Source organism: Lates calcarifer, linkage group LG17, assembly GCF_001640805.2.
Source record: "Lates calcarifer isolate ASB-BC8 linkage group LG17, TLL_Latcal_v3, whole genome shotgun sequence".
Classification (NCBI taxonomy): domain Eukaryota; kingdom Metazoa; phylum Chordata; class Actinopteri; family Centropomidae; genus Lates; species Lates calcarifer.
The window spans coordinates 8,725,283-8,749,780 of NC_066849.1; the positions used below are offsets into that span (position 1 = coordinate 8,725,283).

The following is a 24,498-nucleotide window of genomic DNA, read 5'->3' on the forward strand; positions in this document are numbered from 1 at the left end:
GTCAGACACGCAGTCCTATGTCCTCACATACTGTGGGTTGGTGAGGTCATTCAGAATCCAAAATGTGAGATGCTGGTCCACCCCCATGAGTTCCACCTTGTCCCTCAGGAATACGGGCTGTATGTTGTTGAAAGCACTGGAAAAATCAAAGAACATAGAATAGAATAGAATAGGCTTTATTGTACAGTTAAGTACAACAAAATTGTGGGTGCTCCACGAAGACAAACAGTGCACTATAGAAGAGATTTAAATACAATAAGAAATATGAAAATGTACACAATATACAACAAGTACACAATATAATACAAGAGATACAAAAAAATACATGATTTTGCAAAAATTTATAATGTCTACTTTAAATAGAATTTACATACACACACATACATAAGCACATGATTGTGCAAAGAGTCTAGGACAAGGTGCAGGTGATGGATAGTGTCCTTGGCTCTGTGTGTGCGTGTGTGTGTGTGAGGTGTGGTGGTGGGGTGAGGGGAGCAGGTGGGGGGTATGGTGGGGTATTGTCAGTGTTTGTTTACGATCCGAATGGCCCAGGGGAAGAAGCTGTTGGTGAGTATGGTGGTGTGGGACTTGATTTACCTGAAGCGCCATCCAGAGGGCAACAGGTCAAACAGGTGGTGGGCGGGGTGTGAGGGGTCTCCTGTGATGGCCCTGGTTTTCCTGAGTCATCCAGGGAGGGCAGAGGGCAGCCGATGATTTTCTGGGCGGTGTTGATGACCCTCTGTGCAGCTTTCCTGTCCTTGGCTGTGGAGCCTGTGTACCACACACTCAGACAGTATGTTAATACACTCTCCACAGAGGAGTGGTAGAAGGCCAGCAGCAGCTTCTTGTCCAGATTGCTTTTCCTGAGGACACGCAGGAAGTGCAGCTGCTGCTGAGCCTTCTTCACTAGGGCCTTGGTGTTGTGGGCCCAGGAGAGATTGGCTGAGATGTGGGTGCCCAGGAACCTGAAGGTGGTCACAGTTTCCACACGTTCTCCATTTATGAGGAGGGGTGTGTGGTCTTGTCTGTCCTTTCTGAAGTCCATGATGAGTTCTTAAGTTTTCTGGACGTTCAGTGTCAGGTTGTTAGCTGAGCACCAGAGGGACAGTTCCTCTACCTCAGCCCAACATGATTCTCACAGTGCTCCCAGGTTTACCCAGGTGAAAGAGAGCTCTGTGAAGAAGGTAGCTGACTGCATCATCCACCCCAATGCCAGGCTGGTAGGCAAATTACAGTGGGTCCATTGACTGTCTCACCAGGGGCCGGAGATGGACGAGAATCAGCCGCTCCAGGGTCTTCATCAGGTGGGATGTCAGTGCCACCGGCCTGTAGCTTTTGAAGTCCTTGGGGTGCGGTGTCTTCGGCACCAGAACTATGTAGGATGTCTTCCACAGTTGCAGCACTCTCCCTAACTTCATGCTCATGTTGAAGAGGTGCTCTACAATCTTGAGGGGCCTGGAGCTGATACCGTCTGGACCTGTGGCCTTTCTCACCTTGATCGTCCTGAGCTCATGTTTCACCTGGGTTGATGTGAGGAACAGATTGGAGCAGGGAGGGTGTTTGGCAGGAGAAGCAGTGGGGGGTAGCTGTGAGCTGAACACTGTTGGCAGGGGTGTGGAGGTGGGGGTGGGGTAGTGAACTGGGGGAGCAGATGAGGGGGGTTGCAGCAGGGATGATTGAGTATTTCAGTTTAGAGATATTCAAGATTGTGTGTGGTACCATAGAGGCATCAATGTAATGCTACATGTTCATTGATTAATTAATTAATTCATTATCTATACCACTGATCTGTTAAGGGGGCTGGAGCCTATCCCAGCTCACATCGGGTGAGAGGTGGGGTACACCCTGGACAGATCACCAGTCCAATAATGCTACATGTGGTGTATGTAAACTAGACAAACTAAATAAATATTATATGTTTAAGTTTTATGACAATAATGCTACATGTGGTGTATGTAAACTAGACAAACTAAATAAATATTATATGTTTAAGTTTTATGACATGTTCACACACGGTATTATAGCATATTATTTTTTCTTATGTATATAGATTTTCCTTTATCTAGTTTCCGCAGTGTATGGAGGCAATGAGGCTGTACCACATAGCAGGCCATTTGTATATATAATATATAATGCTCTGATCATTTATAAGTTCTAAACCTGATCAAGCCCACCTGTTTTTTAACAGAACCTGTAACTAGAGTTTTTAGCAACATCTGACAGAACAGCCAATAACTTTGGCACTTTCTCATTGTACAAAAATGTTTTATGTCCAATGAGATTGTTTAGGAATTATTAAATAAGGCCACCTTCTTCTGTTACCAGTCCAAACATAGGCTAAATTTAAATAATAAATGATAATAAGATAAATAATAAATTTAAATAATGTTATGGAAGTAATACTATACTGCAAGAAGAATATGAATGAAAAATGAGGAAGGGCAATGATGAAGCTATTTATTTAAAGCCATATTTACTAAAATGATTTAAATGATTTAAAATGATTTCTCTCTCTTCATTCACCCCTGTTGTACCTGCCATTCCAATAAGCTAAAGTTCATACTTAAATGCTGTGGTCTTTGTTAGTGAAGACAGTTGCATGGGAACATTGTGTTTTCTTAACATATGTGATGGAAAATAAGACCTCAAAGAATGAGAGATAACCAAGTATATATAGGTGGTATACTGCTGTCAGCTCAGACTGAGGAAATGGTTCATGATATTATCTGTGCTTTGTCTTAATTACAAACAAGATAAACTGTACACAAACAGTTCAAACACATGTGAACAAGCAATAACCACATACACTAGACCCAGAGTAAACTGGGGTCAGAGACTGTTTTACAAAATATAAAGTTTAATTTACAATCAGTTAAAATGTAGGAGACTTCAGTGAAATAATACCATGAATTGAAGGCTTAAGGTACACATGAGAGAGGGGCCTTCTTTTCTATTTTCAGTGCCTTCACTATATTCTCATGTACAAAACTTCCCTGAATTCCTCCATTTAATAATCTCTTTATCACCTGGGCCACCATTAGTGATCAGGTTTTCCTTGTCTGTGTGGGGATAACTGAGGAAACTACTGTGTCTGGATCTTCTCAAATAGTCAGCTGTGCTTTCTTTTTTTTCACATAACTAGAAACATAACGTGTCCCTTAACAAGTTGTACATGACACGGTCCTTGTCTTGCAGAATTGTGTGGTCTGGAAATCCCTAAGGTTTGTGCTCAGCTTTCTCACAAAACAGAAAATGCTATGTCCTCTTTTAGCTGTGTACAGTATGGCTGCAGATGTCTAGTTCGACTTCTTTAATTTGCAAAAAGCCTTCAAACCTGAATGACCATATAGGCAATGGTATAAAATAACTAAGTAAATGAGAGTATTTAAGTACTGTAATGTGATTAGGTACAAATCTGAGATAGTATTATTAATGGTATTAATAGGGAAACATTGTACTTTTTATTCCTCTGCATTTATCTGACAGCTGTAGTTACTTTGCAGCAGATTGGAATTTTTAAAACCTACCATGCTATAATGAATGATATAGAATACACATGAATTGTAAATTAGGTCATTTATGGTTTTGTGTTTGTAATGTACTTTTAATTCAAATAAATTTTTTTTTTTTTTTTAAAGTTGTGGTAATGCTGCTTTAAGCACTAGTTTAAGTAAAAGATCTGATTATTTCTTCCACCATCGCATAAATGTCATCAGTCCCTGTGCTCTGACCTGGTATAACCCATAGGATCGTATACTGAAAAAGCACCCATACAGAAGCAGGCATACCAGGATTTTTGTCATCATAGTTACAATAATGAATACATGGTTAAGCTCCAGTTAGGCTCATGGAGCAGGGAAGATGGCAGAGACTGCAGCAGGGGACAACAGGAGGCAAACAGGTGAGTGGCAGCTGAGGTGGAGGCAATGGAGCTGCGTCTGGCACTGTCAAACACTAATTAATTAAATTGTAAAATAAATAGATATACCATTCAGGTTTACATCAGCAGCATCAAGCTGAGTTTCATGCACTTTCATTACCCACTGCTGACTTTCTCATATTTAATCTCAGGCTGTATTACGTACCAGCTTGGTATCTCTCACACCACATTTCTGTTCAGTCCAAATTTGTATCTGAGGCTTTTCAAACCCTTGAGAAATTACAGTCTTTGTTAGTGAAGACAGTTGCATGGGAACATTGTGTTTTCTTAACATATGTGATGGAAAATAAGACCTCAAAGAATGAGAGATAACCAAGTATATATAGGTGGTATACTGCTGTCAGCTCAGACTGAGGAAATGGTTCATGATATTATCTGTGCTTTGTCTTAATCACAAACAAGGTAAACTGTACAAGAGCAGTTCAAACACATGTGAACAAGCAATAATCTTCAAATACATAATACCACGAATTGAAGGATTAATTCCTCCATTTAATCATCTCTTTATCACCTGGGCCACCATTCGTGATCAGGTTTTCCTTGTCTGTGTGGTGATAACTGAAGAAACTACTGTGTCTGGATCTTCTCAAATAGTCAGCTGTGCTTTCTTTTTTTTTCACATAACTAGAAACATAATGTGTCCCCCAACAAGCTGTACATGACACAATCTTTGTCTTGCAGAACTGTGTGGTCTGGAAATCCCTAAGGTTTGTGTTCAGCTTTCTCACAAGTATTGTGTCCTCTGTTAGTGTGTTGGCAGATGTCTAGTTTTACCTCTTTAATTTGCAACAAGCCTTCAAAACTGAACGACCACATTGGCAATGGTGTAAAGTAAATTTACCTAAGTACTGTACTTAAGTACAATTTCAAGGGACTTGTACTTTACTTCAGTATTTTGATTCTATGCTCATGCTGACAGTTGTAGTTACTTTACAGCAGATTGGGACTTTAAAAACCTACCATGTTATAATACATGATATAGAATAAAATTAATTGTAAATTAGAGCAGTTATGCTGATAATACAGGAAAAGCTGTGATTTGTAAGGGCTAGGTTTTCTTTTAGACCCAGAAGCAGACAAGAAGCACTCTCCTAAGGTTAGAGGACCCTTGTTGTCATGGTTTTAATAATAAAGGTTATGATTATGATTTTGGAATGATTATGGTTAAAACCAAGAAAGATGACTGCTGTTTTTGAACAAACAGCAATCTCCTGTGTCAAAATTATGGTGGTTGTTTGTAGTAAGGAGACATTTTCTCTGGAATCATCTGAAGAAGTATTGTATATAATAGTTTTCACTAAATGTCTGTGCTACATCCAGTGACTGTATTTCACATTCATCACATAATGTAACTGTCACAGAGCCTTGAGAGATGTTTTTTAAACAGGGTTGATGTCCAAAATATGAGCATTTATACTCAGGGACTCTCTTTCAGATCTGTTCTGAAGTAAACGAATTGTAGCATCATAACTGCTGTCTGTCATAGTGAGTGCTGCCACTGACTTTGCAGTGGTGTCAGTCAAATTATCAGATATGTGAATTTCTTTCTCTTGTAAAGAGCATCATTATTGTATAACACCTGCCATAAATGTCTCATGCATTGACTTTGGTGATACATACTTTCATACTGAGAGCTGACAGAGTCGGCCCATACTGTATTTTTTGCAGAAGCTATCTGGTTCTATAGAAATGTTTCTGACCAACTGCAGCCTGTTGAAAAATGCAGAATTTATTGGTGAATGCAAAAATGATTTCAGTTTGGCTTCTTGTTTAAGAAAAAGACAGTAAAAAAAATGCAGCAGTCTGCTGATTGATCTTCTTTTCCTTTCAACAGCATCCTGATGACTTTCTCATTTCTTTGGTAATTCAGTTTTCATATTTCAAGTTTTATTTTTATCCAATGACTTGATGATTTCAGGAATAATGTTTTCTTTGCAGCTGTGTGACCTCAGAAAACCACTGCATTGAGCACAAAATACCAAGAGAGATATTCAAGATTTTGTGTGTTACCATAGAGGCATCAATGTAATGCTACATGTTCATTGATTAATTAATTAATTAATTATCTAAACCGCTGATCTGTTAAGGGGGCTGGAGCCTATCCCAGCTGACATCGGGTGAGAGGTGGGGTACACCCTGGACAGATCACCAGTCCAATAATGCTACATGTGGTGTATGTAAACTAGACAAACTAAATAAATATTATAAGTTTAGGTTTTATGACATCATGTAAATCATGTTCACACAGGGTATTATAGCATATTATTTTTTCTTATGTATGTAGATTTTCCTTTATCTAGTTTTCGCAGTGTATGGAGGCCATGAGGCTGTACCACATAGCAGGTGTGGTATACAGGATGTTTTATGTATGTTTTTACCCTTTTTGGAATGTCTGAGGGTTTACAGATGTTTTCACTTTTTAAGAGTTTCCTATGTTTAAGTTAACCTTTGGGGTTCATGTTTAGGATAAGAGTCAAGAATGTGACACCTAGACTAGTAGGGGTTAAAGGTGAGGGTCCTTTTGAAAGTGAAGACATTGAATAAGGTCCAGATGTTTCTTATGAACCATGTAAACAGCCAATATATATATACTGGTGTTTAGAGCTGTTAGGCAGAGAGATCCATATTGGCTCGGATTCTCTCACAGGCTACTGCAGTGCTTGTCCGATGCTGAACTACTTTGTAATAAACTTCTATATACAAGTAAGTCAGTGTCAGCGGAGATCTTCTCTTCATCATCTTCACATCAACATCACCATCTAATATACCACACAGGCCATACATGGTGCTGTTGGAGCGGCACATGCAGAATGGTCAAACATCTTACTGTGGTGGCTTCCTTCTGAATGAGGATTTTGTGATGACTGCAGCCTCCTGTCAAGCAAAGTCAGTTTAACACACTTTATATTATTAATATTTCTATTTTGTCAATATAATGCTCTGATCAAAAGAAGAGAAAAAAAAAAAACTCACCAGTTTTTTGTTTGTGTTTAGTCATTTCAGGTCCTACACAGTCTTACTTGGACTTCATGATGCCAGAAAGCTTAATGTAATACAGTGTATATCTGTGGAAGATAAATTTCCACATAAAGACTACAGTGCAAGTGACTTAAAAAACAACATAATGGTTCTTCTTTTTCTTCTCATAACTAGAAACATAATGTGTCCCCCAACAAGCTGTACATGACATGATCTTTGTCTTGCAGAATTGTGTGGTCTGGAAATCCCTAAGGTTTGTGCTCAGCTTTCTCACAAAACAGAAAATGCTGTGTCGTCTTTTAGCTGTGTACAGTATGGCTGTAGATGTCTAGTTTGACTTCTTTGCAAAAAGCCTTCAAACCTGAATGACCATATAGGCAATGGTATAAAACAACTAAGTAAATGAGAGTATTTAAGTACTGTAATGTGATTAAGTACAAATCTGAGATATTATTATTAATGGTATTAATAGGGAAACATTGTACTTGTTATTCCTCTGCATTTATCTGACAGCTGTAGTTATTTTACAGCAGATTGGGATTTTTAAAACCTACCATACTATAATGAATGATATAAAATACACATGAAATGTAAATTAGGTCAGTTATGCTGATCATACTTAGCCTACATAGTTCAACTTAAGAAAGGTTTGTAATGTACTTTTATTTGAAATAAAAAAAGTAAAAAAAAAAAAAAGGTTTAAATTGTGGTATTACTACTTTAAGTGTTTCTACAGAGGTATCAATATATTGCTACATGTGGTGTATGTGAACTAAAAAAGCTAAATAAATATTATCTAAAGAATTTCGAATTATTTTATGAAAATCTAACATTTCTCATAATGTGGAGGTGATAGAGGCCCCTCCTTATGACTGTGGTTCAAAGCCAAAATGTGTAATCAGGCAAACACTTCCTTCACTCTCTAATACAAGGAAGCATTTAAAGACTGAACTTGTCAGTGATGTGTACCACTGTTCCTCAGTAGCTCAGCTGGACTGTGAACTCACCATGTTTTTCCACTGTGAACTGGTCGTACTGATACTTGCACTGACTCTTGATGGTCAAGGTAAGTTTAGGTTTTATGACATCATGTACATCATGTGCACAGGGTATTATAACATGTTATTTTTTCTTGTGTATATATATTTTTATTTATTTAGCTTCTGCAGTTTACGGAGGACACGAGGCTGTACCACATAGCAGGCCATACATGGTGCTGTTGGAGCGGCACATGCAGAATGGTCAAACATCTTACTGTGGTGGCTTCCTTCTGAATGAGGATTTTGTGATGACTGCAGCCTCCTGCCAAGCCAAGTCAGTTTAACACACTTTACATTTATCTATTGGGAATTCATGGCCCCTGATAAGATTTAATGTTTCAATAAAAAACTAGACTCATGCACTTAGACTGACAAATACACTTCATGACTCCTTTATGATGTGACATATATGACATAATTTCAAGTCTCATAATGTTTTCATTGTGTGAATACAATGCTCTGACCAACAAACTAATATGTTTACTTCGAAATAACGTTTTTACATTTATTTTTGTCATTTCAGGTCCTTCACAGCGTTACTAGGAGTTCACAATTACCGTAACAGTAATGGAATACAGCGTATATATGTGAAAGATACGTTTCCACATAAAGACTACAATGCAACTGAATTAATAAATGACATAATGATTCTTAAGGTGAGAAAATCCTTGTTGTCAGTAGCAATTTTTTGTGTGTATTTTTACAAATGCTCCCATGAATGTATTAATAAAACGGAGGCCTAGATACTGGATGTCTGCAAATCACTTAATAATAAGTGAACTAGAAATGTGTTAGACAACAGGCAAATGTGAGCAGTGGAGAAATTTGAGTTGATGTTAACAATGTATTTTGTTTTGTTTTGTTTTTTCATCTCTCTCTGTTCCTCCAGTTGAGCTCTAAGGCACATTTCAGCAACAATGTGAGACCCATTGCTCTCGCAGACCGAGGTGATGGCTCTCTGCCAAAATCATGTTCAGTCTCTGGCTGGGGAAGAAATGACAGAAACTCAAAATATTTGTCTTTGAAGCTCATGGAAGTCAGTGTAACACTCACTGACAATGAGCTGTGTCGTGGGAAAAAGATTTACTGCTCTGAGGGAGAGGCTGGACCGGGTGAGGTATGTACATTTATGTAACATAACATGAACAACCACACTTTGGTCAACAATGATAATTAAATAACTGTTGTTGAAGCAATCACTGCACATTGTGTATGTACTTCCAGGGAGACTCTGGTGGTCCATTGGTCTGTGAAGATGGAAAGGCGTACGGGGTGGTGTCTTCCTCACACAAAACAAACCCAGATGGCCCGTATGTCTACTTCTACACTAAGATACGTTAGTAACTGCACTGATTGGTTTATGGAATTCATTGTTTGTGTTTTTCATCAGAACACATCAGAAACTTTTCTTAAATCAGTGAGACTGTCAGACCAAAGTCTGGACTTGCTTGCTTCAGATAGATTTGATTAAAAAATATGCTTTACCTTGATGATACCAGATTCTACAATTTTTTGTTTAAAAAGTTCACTTTTATACATATATCCTATGTTCTTAAATAAAATATTATACATTAAAAATATCACTGATTTGTGCATTTCCTTTTAGGCCACTTGAATTCTCCTCGTTCTTTCCTTCATCTGCTCTTTATGAGTTGTACACCATCATCATTGCTGTCCTTCTTCGAGGGCATGATTGACCAGAAAGGGTCATCCTTAAACATGCAATAAATAACATCATTGTTGAGTAAAACAGAAAAAGTCCAACAGCAGTTCGTCATCAGAGACAACCACATTCCAGGTTACAATAAACAGTTTGCTTTCTCCTTGTCTCTTCTCTTGTTCCACAAATTCAAATAGTATCAGATTCAGCACATTATTTCACAGAATTCACTGCTCCTTCCATTCATCACCACATTAAAGTAATGTTAAATGGCCATCTTAAATTATTTAAATTGTAAAATAAATAGATATACCATTCAGGTTTACATCAGCAGCATCAAGCTGAGTTTCATGCACTTTCATTACCCACTGCTGACTTTCTCATATTTAATCTCAGGCTGTATTACGTACCAGCTTGGTATCTCTCACATCACATTTCTGTTCAGTCCAAATTTGTATCTGAGGCTTTTCAAACCCTTGAGAAATTACATAAACCCCTGACTAACCCATAATTCTTCTCACCAGGACCATCTCTTTGTCACAGAGTCAGGAAAAGTCATGACACACTTTTAGTTTCATCAACATTTTCATCAGGTTCTCTCTCTTCATTCACCCCTGTTGTACCTGCCATTCCAATAAGCTAAAGTTCATACTTAAATGCGGTGGTCTTTGTTAGTGAAGACAGTTGCATGGGAACATTGTGTTTTCTTAACATATGTGATGGAAAATAAGACCTCAAAGAATGAGAGATAACCAAGTATATATAGGTGGTATACTGCTGTCAGCTCAGACTGAGGAAATGGTTCATGATATTATCTGTGCTTTGTCTTAATTACAAACAAGATAAACTGTACACAAACAGTTCAAACACATGTGAACAAGCAATAACCACATACACTAGACCCAGAGTAAACTGGGGTCAGAGACTGTTTACAAAATATAAAGTTTAATTTACAATCAATTAAAATGTAGGAGACTTCAGTGAAATAATACCATGAGTGGAAGGCTTAAGGTACACATGAGAGAGGGGCCTTCTTTTCTATTTTCAGTGCCTTCACTATATTCTCATGTACAAAACTTCCCTGAATTCCTTCATTCAATAATCTCTTTATCACCTGGGCCACCATTAGTGATCAGGTTTTCCTTGTCTGTGTGGTGATAACTGAGGAAACTACTGTGTCTGGATCTTCTCAAATAGTCAGCTGTGCTTTCTTTTTTTTCACATAACTAGAAACATAACGTGTCCCTTAACAAGTTGTACATGACACGATCTTTGTCTTGCAGAACTGTGTGGTCTGGAAATCCCTAAGGTTTGTGCTCAGCTTTCTCACAAAATACCCTGTCCTCTTTTAGCTGTGTACAGTATGGCTGCAGATGTCTAGTTTGACTTCTTTGCAAAAAGCCTTCAAACCTGAATGACCATATAGGCAATGGTATAAAATAACTAAGTAAATGAGAGTATTTAAGTACTGTAATGTGATTAAGTACAAATCTGAGATAATATTATTACTATTAATAATATTAATAGGGAAACATTGTACGTTTTATTCCTCTGCATTTATCTGACAGCTGTAGTTACTTTGCAGCAGATTGGAATTTTAAAAACCTACCATGCTATAATGAATGATATAGAATACACATGAATTGTAAATTAGGTCATTTATGCTGATCATACGTAGCCTACATATTTAGGAAAGGTTTGTAATGTACTTTTAATTCAAATAAAAAATATATTTTTTAAAAAGTTGTGGTAATGCTGCTTTAAGCACTAGTTTAAGTAAAAGATCTGATTATTTCTTCCACCATCGCATAAATGTCATCAGTCCCTGTGCTCTGACCTGGTATAACCCATAGGATCGTATACTGAAAAAGCACCCATACAGAAGCAGGCATACCAGGATTTTTGTCATCATAGTTACAATAATGAATACATGGTTAAGCTCCAGTTAGGCTCATAAGGAATTAGGAAAAGAGAACCACAGTATTTATAGAATCTGACTGCATTTACACCAGGCTTTTTTTTAGGCCAACTTTATTTATAACACGTGGAAGACATGTACAGTGACAAACTCAGTGCACTAATAATATAACAACATTGAAACAAAAGTTGAAAAAGTTGAGCCATTAAAATTATGATAAAAAAGGAATTGTGCAACAGGAAGCACTCAGTTAGGAACCTTCCTGAGCAAAAGGGTTTGTCTGGCTTCTTGTTTAAGGAAAAAGTAAAAAATGCTGCAGTCTGCTGATTGATCTTTTTCCCTTCAACAGCATCTTGATGAGTTATTATATTCAAAGTTGTGTGTGTTACCATAGAAGTATGAATATATTGCTACATGTGGTGTATCTGAACCAAACAAACTAAATAAATATTATCTAAAGAATTTAGACTTATTTTATGAAAATCTAACATTTCTCATAATCTGGAGGTGATAGAGGCCCCTCCTTATGACTGTGGTTCAAAGCCAAAATGTGTAATCAGGCAAACACTCTCTCTAATACCAGGAAGCATTTAAAGACTGAACTTGTCAGTGATGTGTACCACTGTTCCTCAGTAGCTCAGCTGGACTGTGAACTCACCATGTTTATCCACTGTGAACTGGTCGTATTGATACTGGCACTGACTCTCAATGGTCAAGGTAAGTTTAGGTTTTATGACATCATGTACATCATGTGCACAGGGTATTATAACATGTTATTTTTTCTTGTGTATATATATTTTTATTTATTTAGCTTCTGCAGTTTATGGAGGACATGAGGCTGTGGCACACAGCAGGCCATACATGGTGCTGTTGGAGTTGGATGGTGGTAAAAAACACTGTGGTGGCTTCCTTCTGAACGAGGATTTTGTGATGACTGCAGCCTCCTGCCAAGCCAAGTCAGTTTAACACACTTTACATTTATCTATTGGGAATTCATGGCCCCTGATAAGATTTCATGTTTCAATAAAAAACTAGACTCATGCACTTAGACTGACAAATACACTTCATGACTCCTTTATGATGTGACATATATGACATAATTTCAAGTCTCATAATGTTTTCATTGTGTGAATACAATGCTCTGACCAACAAACTAATATGTTTACTTCGAAATAACGTTTTTACATTTATTTTTGTCATTTCAGGTCCTTCACAGCGTTACTAGGAGTTCACAATGTCCGTGACAGTAATGGAATACAGCGTATATCTGTGGAAGATACGTTTCCACATAAAGACTACAATGCAACTGAATTCATAAATGACATAATGCTTCTTAAGGTGAGAAAATCCTTGTTGTCAGTAGCAATTTTTTGTGTGTATTTTTACAAATGCTCCAATGAATGTATTAATAAAATGGAGGCCTAGAATACTGGATGTCTGCAAATCACTTAATAATAAGTGAACTAGAAATGTGTTAGACAACAGGCAAATGTGAGCAGTGGAGAAATCTGAGTTGATGTTAACAATGTATTTTGTTTTGTTTTGTTTTGTTTTTTTTTTTTTGATCTCTCTCTGTTCCTTCAGTTGAGCTCTAAGGCACATTTCAGCAACAATGTGAGACCCATTGCTCTCACAGGCCGAGGTGATGGCTCTCTGCCAAAATCATGTTCAGTCTCTGGCTGGGGAAGAAATGACAGGAACTCAAAATATTTGTCTTTGAAGCTCAGGGAAATCAGTGTAACACTCATTGACAGTCAGTGGTGTCGTGAAAAAAAATTGTACTGCTCCATGGGAGAGGCTGGACCGGGTGTGGTATGTACATTTATGTAATATAATATGGAAAAACACACTTTGGTCAACGATGATAATTAAATAACTGTTGTTGAAACAATCACTGCACATTGTGTATGTACTTCCAGGGAGACTCTGGTGGTCCGTTGGTCTGTGAGGATGGAAAGGTGTACGGGGTGGTGTCCTGCACCTACAATCCAGCATCAGGTGGACCACCTATATATGCCTACACTAAGATACCTGAGTATAGAAATCAACTGGATGATGGAACCCAATGTTTGTATTCTTAATATTTGAGAACTTTAGAGCTGATGATTGAGTTAATATCACAACTGATCCTAAATCAGTGACACTGACAGACCAAAGTGATACAATGTTTTGTTTGGACAGTTCACGTAAAAAATTAAAACGTGATTTGGTCGATTTAAGGAAATAAAATGTTTTGGTTTCTGCTGCAGTGGTTATAAACTTTAGGTTCTTGTTAGAAAATTAGAAATTTAAACCAAGTATATTTTCAAAGATGGATTTAAACAAGCCAAACGTGACACACATGTTAAGTGTGGTGTAAAATCTAAACTGTAACTGTATACTCAATGCTGTTTAACAGGTGTAATATCTATACATATATCCTACAATTCTCCTAAATAAAACATAATACTTTAAATGCATCACTGTTTTGTGTATTTTGTTTTAGACTGGATCAAATGAGAACACAGGATCAATAAACTGTTGCTCTCTCACCACGTTCTCTCAGTGCCTCTGTACACGTGTTTGAACATGAATTGACTCACTAAAAAAGACAACACTGCCTCCCTGTGAACAAAGTGAATTGATGCAACAAGAAGAGGGTCACTGTTCACTTGTTGAAATCAGAGCTGAAAGTCTTTTCTCATTTATAAGCTCTAAATCTGCTGTGCCTGTTGTTTAACAGAACCTGTAACTGAAGAACAGCCAATGTTCAGGTTGGACACTAACACTGTCGTCACTGTCTAATTGTATAAACATGTTTTATGTCCAATGAGATTGTTTAGACATTATTGAATAAGGCCACCTTCTTTTATTACCACTCCAAACATAGGCTAAATGTATTCTACATGACCATTTATGTCAAATGTCATAATTAATAATAAACTGTACTAAGATGCTAAATTTTCTATCAAAATAAAATGATTAAACACATTATGTGGTTCCAACGGAAACAGTGAGACATTTCACACTTAAATTAAATATGTGCATCCTCTTGTTTGCCCAATTGTTTGTGACCATTGAATAGTGGTTATTTATGTAGATCACAAGAAAAAGCCTTTTGATTTTACTTAGCGTCTGATTTATCCTGCAGCACATCAGGTGGTTTCCATTTTTAACATGACCATATTACTGACTGCATTGTTAAATACAGTGTTAATGGATGCACATATTTATAAACATAATTACCCACTCGATAAAGTGAAAACTCTTTTGGAAAAGTATTGTAGGTTAAAAATATCTGATTTATGTGAGTATCCAGTTGAGTCTCCACTTTCAAATCCTCCAACATGATGTGACACTATTCAGACTGCAATGACACTAGTGATGTAGAAGAATTTTCACTTTAATCATTTTACTGGTAATACTCAGAAAAACTCAAGCCATCAGTAAAGCAGCACTGGGAAAACAGACTTGCACAGCTGAACATGGACTCAGACTGTAAACTGTGCGTTATCTCCTTCTAGTTTGCTTGCAGTAATGTATAACACATAGCTTATTCTGCCACTTAATGACACCTGATTTGTCTCACTTCATCAAATCAACACTTAAATGCTGATATTCTTCATTATGCTCCAAATTCAGAGTAGTGCTTCCCCCTCCAACCTCCTACAGTCTCAGCATCATATCAAATCACCATTACCTCCTGACTCATCATATCATATTCATTTTTAAGCTGAGCATTACACCACCAAACCTCCTGACATTTTGGATCCCCATTCAGCTTTTATCTCTTTGTACTCAATCTCATTTCACCCAATCCACTGATGCTCTACAATCCAAATTCATCTCTGCCCTACCTGCCATTTTAAAAAGCTAATTCTCATGTTTATACAGTGTGGTCTTTGTTAGTCTCCTGAACATATATAACTGGAAATAAGGCCTCAAAGAACGATAGATAACCAAGTATATAGGTGGTATACTGCTGTTTCATATCTCACACAGAGGAAATGGTTTATGATATTATCTGTGTTTCCTGTTAATTACAAACAAGATAGTGATGCAAGAGCAGTTCAAATGCATGTGAAGAAGCAATACCCCACATTCACAAGACCCAGAGAAAACCTGAAGTCAGACTGTTTTTTAAAAACCAAATGTAAAGATTTAATTTATGCTGAATTAAAATGGAGATGACTTTAATTAGATAATGCCAAGAAGGTTTAAGGTATATGTAGGCCAAAGAAAGGGGATGCATTAAAGAATTACAAAAAATAAAAAACGAATCAATGTGGGTCTACACTGGAGCCTCTGGATAGTTGGTGTGGAGTTCTGCCAGAAACAAGAGATTTATCTTTTTACTTATATCAGGACACATCATCTTAAGTGTTCTTATTGTACCCTGTGACTCTAACCTCCTGTTCTGAATCTGACATTTGTCATATAACTGTCTCAGAGCCTCAGATGTTTTTATCACAGGGATGACGTCCCACAGCCTTGACATATGTGCAATTATAACAAGGTCCTGTTTTTCCAAATCTCTTCTGCAGTAAATCAGTTGCATCATCATAATTACTGTTTGTTATAGTGAGTGTTGCTACTGACTTTGCAACAGTGTCAGTCAGTTTTTCAGATATATGAATTTCTTCCTCCTGTAAAGAGCATTATTGCTGTAAATAGCAGTTTTTACTGGGTCCTGAACACCTGCCATGAACTCACTTTAACATAAATGTCATAATCATCAACTTTGTTAGGAGTGTTATCATGCTGAGATCTGACAGAGTCAGCACATATACACTATTACACAGTAGCTATCTAACTTCAGCGTTTCCAACTGCAGCCACCTAGTGGATAGAGAAACAAGACTAAAACAAGACTGACCAAAATATTATTTTAATGTAATGTGGGATCATAAAAAGTCTGACAATTGATCTTCTTTTCCTTTCACCATGGTAATGACTTTATCACTTCTTTGGTAGTTCAGTTTCATGTCCTCTGGCAGTGATAGAGACATCCCTTCTTATGAATGTGGTTCAAAGCCACATCTTTTGCATATGCAAGCTACACAAACACTTCCTTCTCTCTCTAAGTCAAGGAAGCATTTAAAGACTGAACTTGTCAGTGATGTGCACCACTGTTCCTCAGTAGCTCAGCTGGACTGTGAACTCACCATGTTTTTCCACTGTGAGCTGGTCGTACTGATACTTGCACTGACTCTCAATGGTCAAGGTAAGTTTAGGTTTTATGGCACTTAAGGATATTATAAGATTTTAAATCACAGTGTTAGTGCTAAAACTAAACTCTCTCTTATCTCCCTTTACATTTATTTATCTATTCATAAATATTATACATTTTCCCCCAGTTCATACAGGGCAAATCTATGGAGGCCATGAGGCTGTGGCACATAGCAGGCCATACATGGTGTTGTTGGAGCAGCACACAGAGGATGGTGGTAAAAAACACTGTGATGGCTTCCTTCTGAATGAGGATTTTGTGATGACTGCGGCCCACTGCCAAGCCAAGTCAGTTTAACACAATTTGAATTTAAGTATTGGGAATTCATGGGCCCCTGATAAGACTTCTTATCTGAATAAAAACCTAGATTCATGCACAGAGACAAATATACTTCATAACTGCTGCATGAGAAGAGACATAAATTTGAGACTCTTAATATTTTTATATTTCCCAAATGCAATGTTCTGACCAACAAACTAATATGTTTACTAACAGATAAAGTTTTTACATTTATTTTTGTCATTTCAGGTCCTACACAGCGTTACTAGGAGTTCACAATTACCGTGACAGTAATGGAATACAGCGTATATCTGTGAAAGATACATTTCCACATAAAGACTACAATGAAACTGAATTCATAAATGACATAATGCTTCTTAAGGTGAGAAAATCCTTGTTGTCAGTAGCAATTTTTTGTGTGTATTTTTACAAATGCTCCCATGAATGTGTTAATAAAATGGAGGCCTAGATACTGGATGTCTGCAAATCACTTAATAATAAGTGAACTAGAAATGTGTTAGACAACAGGCAAATGTGAGCAGTGGAGAAATCTGAGTTGATGTTAACAATGTTAATGTATTTTGTTTTGTTTTGTTTTTTGTTTTTTCATCTCTCTCTGTTCCTCCAGTTGAGCTCTAAGGCAAATGTCAGCAACACTGTGAGACCCATTGCTCTCGCGGACCAAAGTAATGGCTCTCTGCCAAAATCATGTTCAGTCTCCGGCTGGGGAAGAAATGACAGAAACTCAAAATATATGTCTCCGAAGCTCATGGAAGTCAATGTAACACTCACTGACAATGAGCTGTGTCATGGGAAAAAGATTTACTGCTCTGAGGGAGAGGCTGGACCGGGTGAGGTATGTACATTTATGATATCACATTATATAAAATGACATGGACAAACACACACACATTTTGGTCAATGTTGTTGTTGAAACAATCACTACACATTGTGTATGTACTTCCAGGGAGACTCTGGTGGTCCATTGGTCTGTGAAGATGGAAAGGCGTACGGGGTGGTGTCTTCCTCACACAAAACAAACCCAGATGGCCTGTATGTCTACTCCTACACTAAGATACCTGAGAAAATGGACTGGATTAAACAGATTATTGGACATAATGGAAAGTTCTAATGTATCAGATCACAACATTTGAATTTCAGGTTAGTTAGCTAATATCTCTTCTGATCCCGTTATCACAGAGACCGCTAAATTGCTTGTTTGCTTGTTTTGCACAACTTTAATCAAAATATGCTTTGCGCGATCTGTACAAGCTCCTCCCTGCCCAATGTCAGCTGGGATAGACTCCAGCACCCCCCTGACCCTTAATGGATAAGCGGTATAGCTAATGGATGGATGCTTTGCTTTGATGATATCTTAAAAAAAAATTTTTTTTTACTTGCTGCTGCTGCAGTGGGTGCATTATCTGTCAGTAAACTTTAGGCTATTGTAAGGAAATTAGACATTTGTGAGTTTTCAAGCATGAATTTAAACAAACCAATCATGACACATACTGTAAATCTAGTTCACAGTGTTCTCTCAGTAAACATGCTTAATCCCAATGAATGTAATATGATGCTACAATGAAACAAATACATCATAATGTATTATCAGTATACTTGTACCGAGAAAAATGTGAGGACAGAATCATCCTGCTGTTGGTCATTAATGGTGTTTGTCATCTGTATTAGTGTCACATGAAATTTATACTTATACAGAAACAACTGAAGCAAGGTCTGCTGCCAACACCAAGAGGTGTGTATCAGGAGAGACAGGTGGTGTCAGGATAACACACACTTTCTTTTAGACTAGATCAGATGAGAACACAGGATCATCTGAACTTGTTTTGTTCCATCTTTTTAAACAATAAACTGTTGCTCTCTCATCACGTTCTCTCAGTGCCTCTGTACACTTTTTTGAACAACAATTGACTCACTAAAAAAGACAACACTGCCTCCCTGTGAACAAAGTGTGTTGATGCAACAAAAAGAGGGTCACTGATTACTTGTTGAAGTCACAGCTGAATGTCTTATCCAATTCATAAGCTCTAAACCTGATCAAGTCTGCCTGTTGCCTACCTGAGAATGTATCTGCAGTTTTTAGCAACATCTAACAGAACAGCCAATGTTGGGCACCAAGTTATACAAACACATTTTATGTCCAATGAGATTGTTTAGGCATGATTAAATAAGGTCACCTTCTTTCATTACCTCTTCTGGAATGTCTGGAATGGCCTGCTTAGCCAGATAAGCGGAAGAAAATGCTATGCTATGCTATTATTAAATATCTGCATATATTGTTAATGGATGCATGTATGTGTGTCAAGATGTAGTTGCTATAATGAAAGCAGGCCTCAAACTCAAACTTTAACCACTGGTTTTAGATGTCAGTCTTGCTGTGTCTAAGTTTGCACTTTGGCTTTCACACTTGATGTTTTGAGTTCATAAGTGTGTCCACAATGACAACTATGGAGAAATGCAATGCAGTGTAAGTACCCAGATAGTGTGCTCATAACAGTCAAAAGTGTCGACGATGTTCCAAGATGGCGCCACAGATGGCTGCCTCAGTCTGTTGGTTCATGCTGTTTTGTTATTTTGTTTGTTAATTCAGTGTTGGGTGTAAGTGCCGGTTGCTCTTTCACTAGGAGAGCTCATGGACATCAGGGCCACTACCCCTGTGGATTTATTACCCACTTTCATCACTACATCTGTGGAATTACTGGACATTCTGGTTAAAGGTGCCCTCACCTTTGCACACACAGTGAAACGGTGGAGGAGAGGGAAACGCGCCACTACGCTTGTGCATTTCCACCAATATGGAAATCGCACACCGTTACCTGGAATATTTCTCTCTGACGTGCGGTCACTCAGCAACGAAGTGGATTAACTCCAGCTGGTGGTGGGGAAAAACAGAGACCTTTCTTCATCTTCTGTTTTGTGCTTTACTGAAATTTGGCTGTGTGGACCATGGATGTATTATGAGAGCTGGATACCGGATCGAAAATGGCAGCCACTCAGTCCTATCAGAGTTCCTCGCCTGGCAGATACGCTAAAAAATGTTTCTGGCTTCTGGCTTGGTTTACTTCTGCATTATGTGGCCCACTGAATGTTACCCATCATGCCTCTGGTTACAGGAACGAGGCTAGCCTGATTTTAAACCATGGATGTTTTGTGCAAATGACAACAGCAACCAACAGTGAAGATAATGATCCATAAAGTAAGATAGCATTAAATGCTGAAATTGCTAATATTGTGATTAATTCTTGTTGAGCAGTAATTTAAATTATACATACATTATACAGCTACAACCTGGCTGGTAAAGTTATTAATAAGAGTTTACAAATATTTTTTTAACGATGCAGTGCTAGTTAATACTTTATTTCCCGTGTTATTACACTTCTGTCTATTGTTTCACTGTTCTCCACAGCTTCATTCAGGATAAATAAATTAGATTAAATATTATTCATGTAGTTGTTTAGTTCAAGACACTTGTATTAATAATTGTATTTAATATTGTAAAAATAAAAATAAGTGCAAATATCTGAGGGTGAAGCTCTTTAATTTGTGAACAAACTGGACATGAGCCACATGTAATGTGTAATAACCGAGCTAATGAGCATGCTGCTGTAACATATATGTAAACTGTAGTTGTGACATCATACATCAGCCTCTATGAGGACTGCTGTACACCAACACGCACCAGGGTGAGTTACAACAATGACAAACCCTGGTTCACAGCCAAAATCAGACAGCTAATGGAGGCGGAGAAAGAGGAGGCGTTCAGGAGTTGGGACAGAGACAGGTTGAGGGAATAAGATAAGATGAGGTAATCCTTTATTAGTCCCACAATGGGGAAATTTACATGGTTTCAGCAGCATCAAAGATCAAACAGATAAAAAGAAAGGTATAAAAAAGGCATAAATACAAGTAAAAGACAATATATAAACAAGATAATATTATAAATATGAACATAAGAACAGTATAAACAGGACAATGTAATAAAAATATGAACAAAGGAGCAATATACACAGGACTTTATACATAGAGACAGACTGAACTAAATACAGATATTGTATTTATATACATATACATCAACAACCTGCCAGTAGAGATAGTGGACAGTTTCAGATACCTCTGTGTTACTCTGGACAATAAATTAAATACTAACCAACACACCACAGACATCCATAAATGCTGGCAGCAGCGACTCCATTTCATCTGTACACTCAGGTCCCACTTAGTCAAACCCCACCTTCTGCTTCTTCTGTATCGCAGCATTATTGAATTCATCCTTTAGAACTGTGCCATCTGCTATTTCACCACGTTCCCCCAGTAACAATAACAGGCTTCTGAAAATCACTCATATATGCTCCAAAATAAGCCCTTGTTGACACTGCCACCACTCACAAGGCACAGATCATAGCACACTGCCACCCTCTATACTCACACTCCTCCCCTCCAGTATCAGATACAAATAACCTGCAAAAAAACACATTTTGGGAAAAGTTCATCTGCCATCAGAGCTTTAAATAATCTCAGTAGGAGTGTTGTGTTGTTTTCTTGTCTGCATAAATTGGTTTGTGTTTTTCTGTGTTGAATGTTATTTGTTAAATATGCGTACAGACTGAAAACAAATTTGATTCTGATTCTGAATTTGAATCTGAATTTCCTGGGATCGGTCTTAATTTCACCTTCCTCCAAGTTTCCAGCCTTGCCACCGGAAAAACCTCAGTATACCTCTCCCCATATTTACACATACCTCCTTGTCCATTGTTGCCTCTCCTTTTTTCACCAACTTAATTACATCATCCCACAAGATAGCTCCTGCCTTCATTGAGAAATTACATAAACTTCTGACTAGCCCACAGTTCTTCTCACCAGGACCATCTCTTTGTCACAGAGTCAGGAAAGGTCATGACACACTTTTAGTTTCATCAACATTTTCATCAGGTTCTCTCTCTCTTCATTCACCCCTGTTGTACCTGCCATTCCAATAAGCTAAAGTTCATACTTAAATGCTGTGGTCTTTGTAAGTGAAGACAGTTGCACGGGAACATTGTGTTTCCTGGACATATGTAATGGAAAATAAGACCTCAAAGAATGAGAGATAACCAAGTATATATAGGTGATAAACTGCTGTCTCACAGCTCACACAGAGGAAATGGTTCATGATATTATCTATGCTTCTTGTTAATTACAAACAAGATAAACAGTATAAGAGCAGTTCTAACATGTGAACAAATAATAACTTTCAACTAAATAATACCATAGTAATACTTGGCATGCATATTTTTTACTTAAGTAATGTTTGGAATGTAGGACTTTTCTGTAATTTAGCATTTTAAAACTGTGTTATTGCTACTTTTACTTTAGTATATATGTTATTTGTCCTCTGACCTGGTAAGGAGGCTTGAAAGAAGATAGAATTGAGGCTGATGCCAAGAATTTCCTTAGATGTGCTGAGTCTGACTGTTTTCTATGAAGACAGAGACCTGGTACAACTCATAGGAGCAACTCCTGAACTGGAATTTACTCACCATGGTTACTATAATAAACACATGGTTAAGATTATGGAAGGTTTGTGGTTCGGTTATGTTTAGGAAAAGATGTGGGTTGGGTTAAAATAGGTAGCCTGCTCCCTTAAGGTTAGAGGACCTTCGTTGTCATGGTTACAATGATAGAAATTATGATTCTGACAGTGTAATAGTTATGGTTAATAGAAAGAAAAATGACTATTGTTTTTAAATAAATAGTGATCTCCTGTGTCAAAGATATGGTGGTTGTTTGTACTAAGGAGCCATTTTCTCTGGAATCATCTACAGGAGTATTAAGTATAGTACATTTCTCTAAGTGTCTGTGCCACACCTACATTCATCATATATTGTAATTGTCTCAGAGCCTTGGTATCAGATGATTTTAAAACAGGGCTAATGTCCAGCAGTCATGACATAAAATATGTGCATATATACTCAGGGCCTCAATTCCACATTTGTTCTTAAGTAAATGAATTGCTGCTGAAAAGCTGAACTGCTATCTGTTATAGTGAGTGCTGCTACTGACTTTGCAGTGGTGTCACTATGTGAATTTCTTTCTCTTGGAAAGAGCATTATTATTGGAAAACACCTGCCATAAATGTCTCAAGCATCAACTTTGGCAGGAGTGTTATCATATTGATGGCTTAAAGAATCAGCACATTTTTGTAACACAGCAGCTATCTGGTTCTGCAGCCTGTTGAAAAATTCCGAAATTATTTGGTGAATACAGAAATGATTTTTGTTTGGATTCTTTTTTAACAAAGAGAAAATTTGAAATAGAAATAGAAAATGCTGTGGTCATAAAATAAATACTCTGCTGATTGATCTTCCTTTCCCTTCAACAGCAGTTGTCACATTTCATGTTTTATTTTATTTTTTTTATGGAGGAGGAGGTGATAGAGACCCCTCCTTATGAATGTGGTTCAAAGCCAAAATGTGTAATTAGGCAAACACTTCCTTCACTCTCTAAGTCAAGGACAAGTCAAGGTACACCCTGGACAGATCACCAGTCCAATAATGCTACATGTGGTGTATGCAAACTAGACAAACTAAATAAATATTATCTAAAGGATTTAGACTTGTTTTATGAAAATCTAACATTTCTCATAATCTGGAGGCGATAGAGGCCCCTCCTTATGACTGTGGTTCAAAGCCAAAATGTGTAATTAGGCAAACACTTCCTTCACTCTCTAATACAAGGAAGCATTTAAAGACTGAACTTGTCAGTGATGTGCACCACTGTTCCTCAGTAGCTCAGCTGGACTGTGAACTCACCATGTTTATCCACTGTGAGCTGGTCGTACTGATACTGGCACTGACTCTCAATGGTCAAGGTAAGTTTAGGTTTTATGACATCATGTGCATCATGTGCACAGGGTATTAAAACATGTTATTTTTTCTTATGTATATATATTTTCATTTATTTAGCTTCTGCAGTTTACGGAGGACACGAGGCTAAGGCACACAGCAGGCCATACATGGTGCTGTTGGAGCGGCACATGCAGAATGGTCAAACATATTACTGTGGTGGCTTCCTTCTGAACGAGGATTTTGTGATGACTGCAGCCCACTGCCAAGCCAAGTCAGTTTAACACACTTTACATTATTAATATTTCTATTTTGTCAATATAATGCTCTGATCAAAAGAAAAAAAATCACCAGTTTTTTGTTTGTGTTTTGTTATTCCAGGTCCTACACAGCCTTACTTGGACTTCACGATGCCAATAAGCTTAATGGAATACAGCGTATATCTGTGGAAGGTGCATTTCCACATAAAGACTACAGTGCAAGTGACTTAGAAAACAACATAATGCTTCTTAAGGTGAGAAAATTACTAAAAAGAAAAAAAAAACCAATGCTTTTGTCTAGTTTTGTATTTTCCAGTTTTAGTTTCTCATTATATTACTTGCAAATGCTTTGTTTCACTTCATGTAATAAATCAA

General features: G+C 37.5%; 1 protein-coding gene across 12 annotated transcripts in view; it reads left to right on the plus strand.

The window, feature by feature from the left end:
* LOC108893016 (granzyme E) overlaps window positions 1-24,498 on the plus strand; it is a 70,494-nt gene that overhangs the window by 39,174 nt on the left and 6,822 nt on the right. For 3 of the 12 annotated variants that reach the window (XM_051077475.1, XM_051077476.1, XM_051077471.1), the window contains exons 3-4: window positions 23,984-24,137; window positions 24,245-24,377. In XM_051077475.1, coding sequence (XP_050933432.1) covers window positions 23,984-24,137; window positions 24,245-24,377 — 287 coding nt within the window. Of the gene's footprint in view, window positions 1-8,079; window positions 8,234-12,170; window positions 12,255-12,348; window positions 12,494-12,742; window positions 12,876-13,121; window positions 13,350-13,456; window positions 13,997-17,273; window positions 17,407-17,652; window positions 17,881-17,991; window positions 18,186-23,805; window positions 23,890-23,983; window positions 24,138-24,244; window positions 24,378-24,498 lie in introns of those variants that run through there. The other 9 variants (XM_051077467.1, XM_051077472.1, XM_051077480.1 and 6 more) reach the window with 8 other exon arrangements.